The sequence below is a fragment of the Watersipora subatra genome, chromosome 11 (assembly GCF_963576615.1).
Source record: "Watersipora subatra chromosome 11, tzWatSuba1.1, whole genome shotgun sequence".
In the NCBI taxonomy this organism is placed as follows: Eukaryota; Metazoa; Bryozoa; class Gymnolaemata; order Cheilostomatida; family Watersiporidae; genus Watersipora; species Watersipora subatra.
In genome coordinates this window covers 15999325-16012631 of record NC_088718.1, presented here as the reverse complement: position 1 = coordinate 16012631, position 13307 = coordinate 15999325, and the positions used below count along the sequence as shown (strand labels likewise).

Below are 13307 nucleotides of genomic sequence, written 5' to 3'. Positions count from 1 at the left end.
AAACATTAAATTTTGCTAAAAGGTTCAGAAAAACCTGCATAGCAGTAATGTGGTCAAAAGGTGATCAAGGTATAAAGGTAGATATAAAGGTGGTCAAAAAATAATTAATAGAGATGTATAGATTATTAGCCTGTAGCCTAGTTGAACTGAGCCCAGAAAGTATGATTTATGCAGTTACCAAAACAGGTGGTATACTGGACTCTCTCGCATTCACAATAATTAAAACCATAAAAATGCTGTGGTGAGACAACCTAATGTTCAGACACATTCTTCTCGCCAACAGTTACTATCTGGAGATGGGCCAAGCACATTATACATGATTTATATAACGTAGGAATTATTCCGTGCAGTTGCGTATGATACCTTCCAAGAAGGCGGGGCTTATTAGGGTCATGCGTGATGTCACACTGAAACCGAGGATTGTGTGAGAGTAGAAATGTCGTGTGAATCAGAGTATTCCTGGTATCTTTATGTTAGCTAAGCTGAAGCTGACACACACGACCAAAGAGAGATGGGAGAGAAAGGCAAAGAACTACCTATAGACAAGGGCTGGGCCTGGGTAATAGTGGGAGGTGAGTATCTCCCTTGTTCGAATTTACAGCGGTTGAGGCGAAGTTACGTCTCAAAAACATTTTTTTGTGTATTGTGTAAAAATAGAACTATTAAACGAAATAAAAACACTAAAATTGGAATAGTTACAATTATTTGTTGCTCACAACTACTTCTTATTTTACTTTTTTGAAGTGTTCACCAAGAATTTTATTTAATTTTGTTGAACTAACTTCAAGCCTACAAAAAGTTTCCAAGGCAGACAACAACAGGTTCCAACAGGTGCAACAGCAGTTTTGTGTTAGTTCAATGCACTTCACAGAAAATATTCTATTTGATTTTTACTGTTATCTATTATAAAGGCATCTGATTGAGTCAGCCGATTTGAATTGCTCCTAAATTAACACCGCACAAGCTTCGCATAACGCAATGTAGGTCTCACTCTCACTGCTCTGGTAATTGCTCTTGTATAATTCACAGATTAGATTGCGACCTTGTAATGATATAAACAAAGGTATAACAACCATAGTTGGGTTGCTGCTATAAGTTACATAAGGCGTATAAAATATAGAGTGTAACTATCTTACATGCATAAAAGTGAAATTCCATGTTTGTTTGTGTGTGCATGTACCTGTGTGTGCGCACGCTTGTGTGTGTGCGTGTGTGTATATAGATATCCTATAAAAACCAACTTTCTGATAACAGAATGGTTTGAAATTTGGTATGTGGTTTTAGGCCAAAAAATTTGGGAATCGTCATCCATATGATTTGTTAAGGTCAAAAAAGATGGTTTTGTTAATGAAAATGATGCTTAATACAATTTGGTAATAATAGGGGCTGTTGAGAATTGATCGAAAATATAATGATACGTATATTCACGCAGCAAGAATTTGATTTGACAGAAGTTGACACCGAAATACTATCATACAATGCTGGATCATACACCCTTACCACACTTGTTTTAAATACAACAAAAATAAAATAATAAAAATTTTAAATTTAAATTATATTTTTCACCTAATTATGGGTTTGCCTGCTTTTAGTAAACACAATAGGTTACATTGTGTCCTCAGTTGTTCTCAATAACATAGATTATTCAACTCGAGACACACGGAAGTTGGATCGCTTTAAGAATGCCATGAATGTGATAAAGTGCCAAGTTGCCTCTGTCATTTTACTAAGGTTCAAATCTGCAGGTAGGACTGCACCTAATAACACTCGTGCATCAACAAGCGCAGTTGGCAAATAACCAACTCAATTCCACAAACATCATTGTTAGCCTGAGAAGGTAGAAAGCTTTTCCAATAATTATAGTTGTTAGAATTACGTTTGTGCTTTCTGATTGAGCCATCTGACAATGGACAATTACTTTGTAGAAAAGGTTGTTGATATTCAGATAGAACATACACCCCATTTAATGCTTCACAGATATTCTAAGTCGAAGTTGTCATTCCTTTGAGGCAAGTTTTCATCATAGCTAAAATTTGTACATTCTGACTGACGCTTGCCCCAAAACCAGGACAGCTTACCAAACTAATAAACTGTTAATATCATTTTACACAATGAATATCATATTCTGTTTGCTTATCCTTATTATTATGCAGTGTCAGAAACTCTATTTAAAGGTTATTTTATGTCAGAGACTATATTGCAGTACTAACTAGCTGAAAATAGTTTTTGGATTAAAATTAAAATTTTAACTATAGCAAGCTATAGGAGTAACCATGGTAACAATCCAAAACTGAATACGTCTCGTAACGGCCAAAAGCATCCAAAACGTTGTTTTAATTTGTCAAAAAATCTTTTGTAAGAGCCGTTCTGTAAAGAACATCGATTAAAGAAAAGAGGCTTTTTAGGAGTCAAGGTTGTACATCAGTTCACATTTTATGCATAAGAAGTGAGTCTTGAAGCACGAACCTTCAAAGCACAATGCAGTGATAGTAGCAGTGATAGTAGCAGTGATAGTAGCAGTGATAGTAGCAGTGATAGTAGCAGTGATAGTTGCAGTGATAGTAGCAGTGATAGTAGCAGTTATAGTAGCAGTGATAGTAGCAGTGATAGTAGCAGTGATAGTAGTAGTGATAGCAGCAGTAATAGTAGCAGTTATAGTAGCAGTTATAGTAGCAGCTATAGTAGCAGTGATAGTAGCAGTGATAGTAGCAGTGATAGTAGCAGTGATAGTAGCAGTTATAGTAGCAGTGATAGTAGCAGTAATAGTAGCAGTGATAGTAGCAGTGATAGTAACAGTGATAGTTGCAGTGATAGTAGCAGTGATAGTAGCAGTGATAGTAGCAGTTATAGTAGCAGTGATAGTAGCAGTGATAGTAACAGTGATAGTAACAGTGATAGTAGCGGTGATAGTAGCAGTTATAGTAGCAGCGATAGTAACAGTGATAGTAGCAGCTATAGTAGCAGTGATAGTAACAGTGATAGTTACAGTGATAGTAGCAGCGATAGTAGCAGCTATAGTGACAGTGATAGTAGCAGCAATAGTAGCAGCGATAGTAGCTGAGAACCTGTTATCAGTGTGTAAAATCCACGAAAGAATTTCTCAGAAAGGAACAATTTATTTTACAAAGATAATAACTTTTAATAAGCATGCATTTACTGTACTGACTTTATTGAATATTCTAAGGTTTCAGTCTAATTTGTGGGTGTCATAGCAAGACTGTGACTGTAGTCACACACGTGTTGCCACACACGTGTTGCCACACATGTGTAACAACAGACACACTAAACAACTAGTTGTTTCTATTATTGTGGCCCGAGTTTTAACGTTGCTTTAGCATGAGCAAAACTTTTACTTTGAAAGCTGAAGGATTTTTGTGGCAAATGAGCAAATAATTAATGAATATTTTTCCGCTGATTCATCAATTGTAATAGTTATTTGATAAATTTGAATTAAGCAATAATTTGTTGATTAGATGAGGTTTAAAACAATGATTTCTTTTGTTTCAAATAATTTTGTATCACTATTGAGAAGCTCCCAAGATATGAATATAAAAGTATTTGAATGCTTGCTTGCATTTCTATTTAGTTTTTTATATTTAAAACTTGAAGCTTTTGCTAGCATGATAGCGAGGTTATGGAGAGGGAAAAGAAAGTGAGGTGAGATTGATCAAGATAGAATGATTAAAGGTTGACTTGCAACAAAATTCACATTACAGCTATTTGGTGTCAAAAGATTCACCATGTCTTACTCTGTTGTGTTGTAGGCGCCAAATACGTGGGAATGTGATAAAAAGCTCTTAAAAACTAAAAAATGAATAGCCACCGTAGATTGGAATCTCTTTATTTCTCTGACGTAGGCATTACAGTTTGGTTATTGTTTTGTCACGTGATGTTCTCACGTGAATTGAAAGGCCAATAAAAAGCTCAATATAAAACTTATCGCAGCACGATTTTATGACAAACACTTCGGGTTTTACCAAATACCCCGTATCAAATATAGATGCTCGCTACTTTACGGTTTTGTTTCGGCTTGATCTAATCGTCAAGTCATAATCTGATCATGTGACCCAATACTTCGCAAATAATTTTTGCAGCACTTTTCGATTATCACAAGTGACCAACAGGCTCGTCTTGATTATCAGACAATGATATGTACTCCTTCGAGGTAAGGTTAAAAAATTAAATGAATTTTTACGGTAAGTTATAAGATATTCCTGCTAAAAGTAACAGCATTACAATGATGATAAAGCAGACTCGTAAGAACAATAGACATAGCTTTATCGAATGCATGAAGTACATTTGTGAAAATATTTCGACGAATAAGGTTGCATGAATGTGTAAACAGAAACCATCTTATACAACTACGTCACATTTGAGCCGTTTTGGAAAGAGAATCCAAACTACGGCGGTCTCACGTGGCTGCGATTAACTGTTGGTTTTTTAGCTTTTAAGAGCTTGTAATCACATTCCCACATATTTTTCACCTACAACGCAACAGAGTGAGACATGGTGAATCTTTTGATACCAAATAAATGTAATGTGAATTTTGTTGCAAGTCAACCTTTCAGTTTAATTATAAAAATGTAGTTAGAGTGTGTTATTGGCAGAGCAGCCGTGGCCTAGTGGTCTAAAACACCAGACCTGCAAACAACAGGTTGGGGTTCAATTCCTATAAAAAGCAATTATTAGTAACAGTTATGGCTCCCAACCTTAGCTTGCTCCTTGTTGCTTCAATATCATTTGAATGAGTTGACTGAACAATGCAGTGTGCTCAGAATCATAAGAAAAAGTTGTGAGAATTCTTAGATATGAAAGACCCCACAACTTACAGTGGTTATCACAGACATTTATCTTTAATAAATGCCACAGATTAAAAAATGGTTGGAGTCTATTGTAACAGTAAGAAAACAGCATATCATACTGTGAGTAAAATATACTCTATATAAGCAAACATTTTCATTCTGAAGCTAGCTGTTTGGGAGTTGACAAACACTGGCATTTGACAGGATGCATTGGCATATGACAGGATAGCATTGGTCTGTACAACATAGCTGATTATGTATCCAGCTGATTATAATCAGGATATATATGTATAATCAGGATATATATGTGGAATCCGGATATACGTATATGCAAGTAGAAATGAATGCTGGTAAAACCACACGTTCATGTGGCCAGGACTATACTATACACCTCTGTTTTCTCTCAAAGTATTTTACAATGTTGACCTGTTGGTGTTAATTAAAACAAGAGATGTAAATATCATTATAGTTGGCGTACCACCTTCTGGCCTAAACAAACCTGTAACAAAAATTTGATGATTTTAAACATGGTTAAATTAGCTTAAAATGTAACATTTTTATTATTTTTGTTAATATTATAATCTACTCATGAAAACAAAGATTTAATACTTTGCATGCTTGTTTGCATTAAAAAGTTGATATTTTCTAATTAATTATACGGTACTTTATGTGTAAAACAATAAAATTTTGTGCTGTTGGTTGACATAGCAGTTAGTGAAAATACTGAAGATTACCAAAGGATATCATAGAGGATTACCGAAGATTATCATAGAACATAATGTAATTTCAACTAGGCGATATTTTCTTATTATTGGCAGCGTTCAGCATTTAATCAATAGTTGCATTGTATGCAGTGACCTTTGCTTATCTGGTTCAACTGTCAATTGCTTTACCATGACTTTCTGTAATAGTCCCATTCCCTGACCCACATGTCTTCTATCTGACCGCCTGCCAACTATGGTCATAGAAAAATGCTAATTTTGCAATAACCTCTGAGTAAAAGAAAACATCTTGCCTTGGAATGTTCCTAAAAACAACCTTTTAGCCTGCACGCCATTTTCATAGCATAGGATTCTTATACAAGAGAAAACTTCTGATGATAGTTTATAAGAAAAAAAGCTTCAGCGACATGAAATCATGCTTTATAAAAAGCTTATCTAAACAGGCCAGTTGAAAATGAACTCATTCTACAATCTTTGTCATGGGCTTATGAGAGAATTTAGAATCATAAATGTTGAAATAGAGGCCTTTTCATTTAACATTGCTAAGTTTTTAAAAAACTGTTTCATCATTTTGAGGCATTTTGTAACGAGTACACCAGAAAACTATATGCATAGATCACAAGGTTAAATATATGAACATACACACGCACGCACGCATGCACTATGCATGCACACACGATGGCAGAAACATCATGATTATATGCACATTGTGACAGCCAACATATCATGGTAGTACATGCAGTGTTATCTATACATATTGTTATAGTATACATATTGTTATAGTATAGATATTGTTATCTATACATATTGTTATAGTACACATATTGTTATAGTATAATGTACATACCCTAATTGTATATACATGTATGTTCAAACTGCTCACCTAACTTTGTTGTATCATGATTCTATAGATGCCATAGTTTGACACATACCTTAGTTGAATTCCTATCACTACACCACAGTTGTACATACTTATAAATGCATATATATGTTAAATACAATGTTAAATACATATATATATTAAATAAATTGTTAAATACATATATATGTTAAATACAATGTTAAATACAATGTTAAATACATATATATATTATATAAAATGTTAAATACATTTACATGTTAAATACAATGTTAAATACATATATATATTAAATACAATGTTAAATACATATATATGTTAAATACAATGTTAAATACATATATATGTTAAATACAATGTTAAATACATATATATATATTAAATAAAATGTTAAATACATATATATGTTAAATACAATGTTAAATACATATATATGTTAAATACAATGTTAAATACATATATATATTAAATAAAATGTTAAATACATATATATGTTAAATACAATGTTAAATACATATATATGTTAAATACAATGGTAAATACATATATATGTTAAATACAATGTTAAATACATATATATGTTAAATACAATGTTAAATACATATATATATTAAATAAAATGTTAAATACATATATATGTTAAATAAAATGTTAAATACATATATATATTAAATACAATGTTAAATACATATATATGTTAAATACAATGTTAAATACATATATATATTAAATACAATGTTAAATACATATATATGTTAAATACAATGTTAAATACATATATATGTTAAATACAATGGTAAATACATATATATGTTAAATACAATGTTAAATACATATATATATTAAATAAAATGTTAAATACATATATATGTTAAATAAATTGTTAAATACATATATATGTTAAATAAAATGTTAAATACATATATATGTTAAATACAATGTTAAATACATATATATATTAAATACAATGTTAAATACATATATATGTTAAATACAATGTTAAATACATATATATGTTAAATACAATGTTAAATACATATATATGTTAAATACAATGTTAAATACATATATATGTTAAATACAATGTTAAATACATATATATGTTAAATACAATGTTAAATACATATATATGTTAAATACAATGTTAAATACATATATATCGTGAGTCTATATATAAGTAACTTGGCAAATCATTTATCTAATCAACAATCAAGATATTTAGACAAGAGAATGCTTGAGCAAGAAGAGACCTGGTTAATGTTTATACTTTGCAATGGTTGTCTGTTAAAATTAAAATGGCTTGTAGTGATGTCGTAGCAATGAACTGTGATGTGACAGTTTGCTGAGATGCAACCTTGTTTGTGGTACTCAAACCTCCTTTTTCCAAAGCAAAAAACTAGCTCCTCTCGAATTGCTCTTCTTGGCAATTAAATGTCCCTAAAAGTTGTTAGTGTGACACGCGCATCCTACATTTGAACTTCCTGTGCACCCAATACACCTATACATTCATTTACAATAGTTTTTGTCAAAAATATTATTCTTCAGCTGAAACCTGTTGCTATATGTCTAAAAATAGAATGTAATAGGCGGATTTTCCTGTTAAGTCAGTTGCTTTTTCTTATCAACCTGACCTCATTGTCATATCAGCAAGGAGGCAAGCGTTGCACCAACTTTTTTTGTTTGCAGAAACTTTTTTTCACTGGACAGGAAGTATGAAGCTATCAGGTGTATGTAAAAAGGTGACACATGTATGTTCACGTTTTAAAAAAGCAAGTCACATTGGACCAATAGGATACAGAGGGGTTTGCTCTGTAAAAACTACAAAGTTTAAAATAAATTTTTTATAATAATACATGTCAGAACTGTGTCTGTCCATCTGTCTAAAGCCATGCTTAGATATTGGGCAAAATATTGTGTCATATTGGGTTTGAACTCCCAACCATTGGCTTAGTAGAGCACCACACTGACCACTGCACTAATTGTTTATAAATATAATAACTCTTGAATACATTAGTTTTTGAATATGTAAGATACATAACTGTGCACATACTTATTCTCTTTGCTCTATTGGCACTCTTGATGGTCTCTCACAGCAAATCGGACTGTCGGGAGTCTAGTTTTAGAAAATTTAAAATAAATAATTTTTGCTTAAAATTTTCTTATAAAAAAATCAAACTTTGAATAACTAATTGTATCATGAAACTGGACCATCAGTTTCAAAAACTCTAAATATTGTGAGTTTTATTTTTATACATTTAGTAGTATCTAAAATGCTAGATTCTTTTAAAATTTGTTTTTAAAGATAATTTTCAATTCAGCTGCTTTTGCCTTAGGAATGTATAACATAAAAGTAACGCGAGTATGTAAGCTTGTTTTATTGTGAAACACTGATCGTAAAGAACCAGGCTAAAGGTTTTTAAATCACCAGCTTCAGCTGTAACAATGCATATCAATTGATAAAATTATGCGGTGGCACTTTCAAAGCCTTGAGAGAAAATGCTCATAGAATATATGTTCTCTAATAATGCAGTCAAACCCATCTTTCGACACCATTAAATTAACATTTTAAATTAAAAATGCATTAGCTAGTAGCATGCCTAAAAATTTTGTTTAATAAAATGTAGTATGTTTGAAATGGCATGATAGTTGAAGATGTTCTTATGGCAGTGTGCTGTGACAACTTATAAAGGTCATGACCTCTCCAGTTTTGGTTAACTAGCATAGGCTAGACAAACATTAACATATGTGCGAAGTAAAGTACATGTACTTTGTGAGATGGTATAGTATAATATGGGCCACACGGCCCCGCCCTTTTATATGGATTCATTTCTACTCGCATATACACCCTGATTGAGGCTGAGATATATGTTTTAATCCTTTGTCTATATATTTGCACCTTTTCACTCGCAGAAAGGCATTAATGCCGTCGGCATCAGCATTTTAAACAGTGTTTTATTTACAGTGAAGTTTTAGACAGAGTTAAACAAGGGGCTTCTCTAAGTAGAACGTGTTATACTTATATTAGGGCAATGCTATGAAAACTATGAAATTTAATTGATCCCCAAAAAGGTAATGTAACTCTATAGATTGACTTTTATGGCTGTCGTAGAAAAATTTAATTGCATAAACATATTGCTATGTAGTCATGTCTTTGTATGAGCACACCAAAAACCATTTCAGGGATGACAGCTTATTACAGGTGCCTTTTGTCTTTACGCGCTGCAAGCTGGAGGTTTCAAATGCCAAGGAATCATATTATTAGAAGTTATAGAACAGTACGAGGGGGTCTATACAACACCGCAGCTGATTTGGGTCTTCTCTCTCAAGTTCACTCTTGGCTGTATACTTGGTGAGTATCTCTGTTAATGGTAGACTAGGAACCAGGAGGAACAGCAGGTAGAGCGGAGTGTACAATAGAGTAGGATGGGCAGTGATCAATTCATGATGGACTGTTGTTGGTTTACATGTATGATGGGCGGAGGAGAAAGTATAATTCGCTGTGAACATAGCTGTAGGTGAACAACTTGTGATGTAAAGTATGACAGACAGGAAGCTGTTAGCTTTAAAAAGTTCCTGTCGAGCGATTTGGTTATGGATGATGAGTGTGAACATCGGACAGAGCAGTTATCAAAGCTCAACTTGCACAGATTTTTAGTGGATTTTATCAGAACAGTATTGATATTTTTCTATAATTTGTGATTTGTTTTTTTATGTTTGAGGTGATCTGACTGCCAGGATGTTTCACGGTTACAATTGCCAAAACTTGATCGCGGTTAAAATTCTCAGATCAAGTGAAAGTGTGATTATGTTGTCCATAGCTGCAAAGATATCAACAGAATAGAGACGCATAATGCTACAACTTAAGGCAATAATTGCAGCTGCAGCAACGATAGCAACTAGTGATGTCATTCCGGACATATTTTTCGTCTGAGAATTTTAACTGCAATTGAGTTTTGTCCATTTTAATCCTCAAACATCCTAGCAATCAGATCACCTCAATCATCAAAAACAATCGGAAATGATAGAGAGAAAATACTAATATTTTCTGATAAAATCTATTAAAATTTTGTGTAAGTTTTTCTTTTAGGGTTTACAAAATACTCGATTCAATTCAATCCTTTTTAAGAATTAACAACTCAATTTTTAATAATTTCTAATTCTTATGCATCATAGATCGTGTAAGAGTTGATTCAACTTGGTATTCAAGCGGCAAACACCACAATTCAATTCTCAATTCTTCAGCTATCCTAACTTCAATGAATTGCTTCAATTCACCCAAATAGACAAAATCGATCCTTTATCAATTCTTACCAAAAATTGACTTATGGTAATTTTGATAAATTACAATAAACCACAATCAATAACTTAACTACATATATTAGCCCAGCTCTTGACTGTTTGTATAGCAAATATTAACTCTTTCACTACTGAACTTTTTACTCGCTTGGCCGGAATTAGGCTTTGCCAAAAGTCTTTTGCTGACATACAGCCGGTGTTTTTGCTGTAAAAGCTACAGTTTTTATTGAAGAGCTTTAATTCAAAGTTTTTGAAAGCCAACAAAAGTTTTTGTACAGGAGTCAATGTTAGAATATCTCTAAACCTAATTATCATGGAATGAATCGGCTCTAGAGGTTGTTCGATACCGAGATAAGAAGCATGGTAGCGCAACTCCCATGATGAGCAGCTACAAAACCAAAACTATACCCTTCCTCAGTTCACCTCAGAACATCAGAATCTCAAGTGGCCAGTGCTCTTCACCTCCGAACATCTCACAACACAAACAATGAATTGAGGCTGTAGTGTGCCCAAAATGGTAATTACTAGTTTGGTGGCACAAGTTCTCGTGCACCATGAGGACCCGTGCACCAATGCGTAATAAATTCGTAAAGTGGTGTCCGGCTGAGTGGTGTAGTGGTTAGAGAACCAGATTTTAAAGCGCAGTGTTGAAGTTCAATCTGTGTGAGACACAGTTTTTTCCTCGCGTTCTTAGCATGATTTCGGACAGACAAACAGACAGATGGACGGACAGACACAGCTCTTATTATAGTAATGACTAGTATGCTGGCAGTCCCGTATCATATCTCAAGTGGAAAAGATTTCAATTTTTTTTAACTCAAGTAAACTTGGTACTAAATTTTGGACAGATGCCAAATTACATAATCTGGCTGAGAGTTAAAGTTATATCATTAAAATTTATTAAAGTTACTAAAATTTAAATTTTAACCTAAAAATGGAAAATCATCAAAAGAGTATTAAAAATAGTCAAAGTTCTTAATTTTTTTTATATTGAGATTTATTAAGTGATTTGGTCAAAATTATAACTTACTGGTACACTGGCAGTGCCGTGAGAGATCATCATGTGTAATAACTATGCGCATAATTATTCTTGACTGTGGTTTGATGGTCGAGGGGGGCAGACAGGTAGCACTTGGTTGGGCCCTTAGACTGACTTCGGATAGACGGACAGACACAACTCTTATCATAGTAAATATTTAATTTAATGGTATGACAGGTCTTTTCACAGTTTATTTTTAAAGATGCTTTTTTTAAATTTTATACCAGCAGCATGTTTTTATGTCTCCTGGAGTCACTACAAATAAATCGATGCTACTACCTGAGAGGTAGACAGTAGACAATGGTCAACAGTCATAAAATAAATAGTAAACAAATAAAGAACAATCTTTACTATAATAAGGTCGGCGTTCATCTGTCTGAAGCATGAGTATTGGGAAAAGTGATTGCATCATGCAGGATTCGAACTTTCAGAATGGTAGACTAACATTCCTTATTACACCTGACGATCTCTTAGATCTCTCATAGCGCACTCGACTGCCAGAGTACTTGAGATGAATAAAGTAAAAATGGGCATCCTACAGCAAGCATCAAATGTTTTAACCTGCGATGCTAACAACTAACCTTAGAAAAAGCTAAACTCTCTAAGTAGACTCTAATTAATAATCTAGCTTGCCCGTGTACCAGATATACCTCTCTTATCAACTAACTATATGCTGATCAAATAGCACACCACAAACATCCTCAATTATTTTTGATATGACCAAAACAGTTTGGCACGTTTTCAAAATCTGTAGGCAGTCGATTATTAGTTAACTGAGAGAAACAAACGGGTTGTAGAGCTTGTAGAAAACTGGAGAGAGCATGAGTAACATCTGATGAGTATGACAGCAGCTACAAGTCTTTTACAGATAGCTACTTCTCTGTGAACACAGACAAGGCTATTCACACCAATCACTGTTTCCATGGTGCGAGTAATGTGAAATTGGAGTTGTGTGCCCGTTGAGCTACTGTGTGATAAGTGTGTCAATGGACATTCGCGAGTTGTGGATTAACACGGATGTTTTGCTGAGAAAGATAAGGATTTCGATACCAAAGTTATAGTTGCACATTTACAACCGCTCAAACTAAAATAAGAATGACAGAAATTTGGTAAATGTTTAAAATGGAATAGCCTGCATGGCATTTTCATGCGCATTATTCACAAATGCCGTTTCCAACTTTTGCAAACATGAAACATTCAGTAAAAGATTGTAAGTAACAAAACTTGCTTGTCTTGCAGGTGTTTGCAATTTCCATCCTGCGAATGGTGAAAACTTGCGGATTAACTTTGTCATGGAAACATTGTACTTATGAGCACTTGGATGACAAAAAAGTATTAAATCTGTCAGAGAGAACCAACAATTAAACTTTATTATGACCAGATTGATATTGTAAAACTAGACAATTAGGTTAAAGTTTTAATGTGTTATGTTTTATGACTAAACAGCACAAAACACAGGTGGAGAAACCTTATGTACCAGCTTTGAAAAAGCATTACAAACCTAGTTGCTCAATACAAACTACTTGCACAATACAAACCTATTTGCTCGATACAAACCTACTTGCTCGATACAAACCTACTTACTCGAT

At 33.3% G+C, this 13307-nt stretch overlaps 1 protein-coding gene across 1 annotated transcript in view; it reads left to right on the top strand.

The window, feature by feature from the left end:
• Window positions 1–453: 453 nt before the first annotated feature.
• LOC137408472 (monocarboxylate transporter 12-B-like) overlaps window positions 454–13307 on the top strand; it is a 33843-nt gene continuing 20989 nt past the window's right edge. Inside the window, exons 1-2 of the mRNA XM_068095010.1 lie at window positions 454–572; window positions 9583–9732. Coding sequence (XP_067951111.1) covers window positions 512–572; window positions 9583–9732 — 211 coding nt within the window. The 5' untranslated portion in view covers window positions 454–511. The remainder of the gene's footprint in view (window positions 573–9582; window positions 9733–13307) is intronic.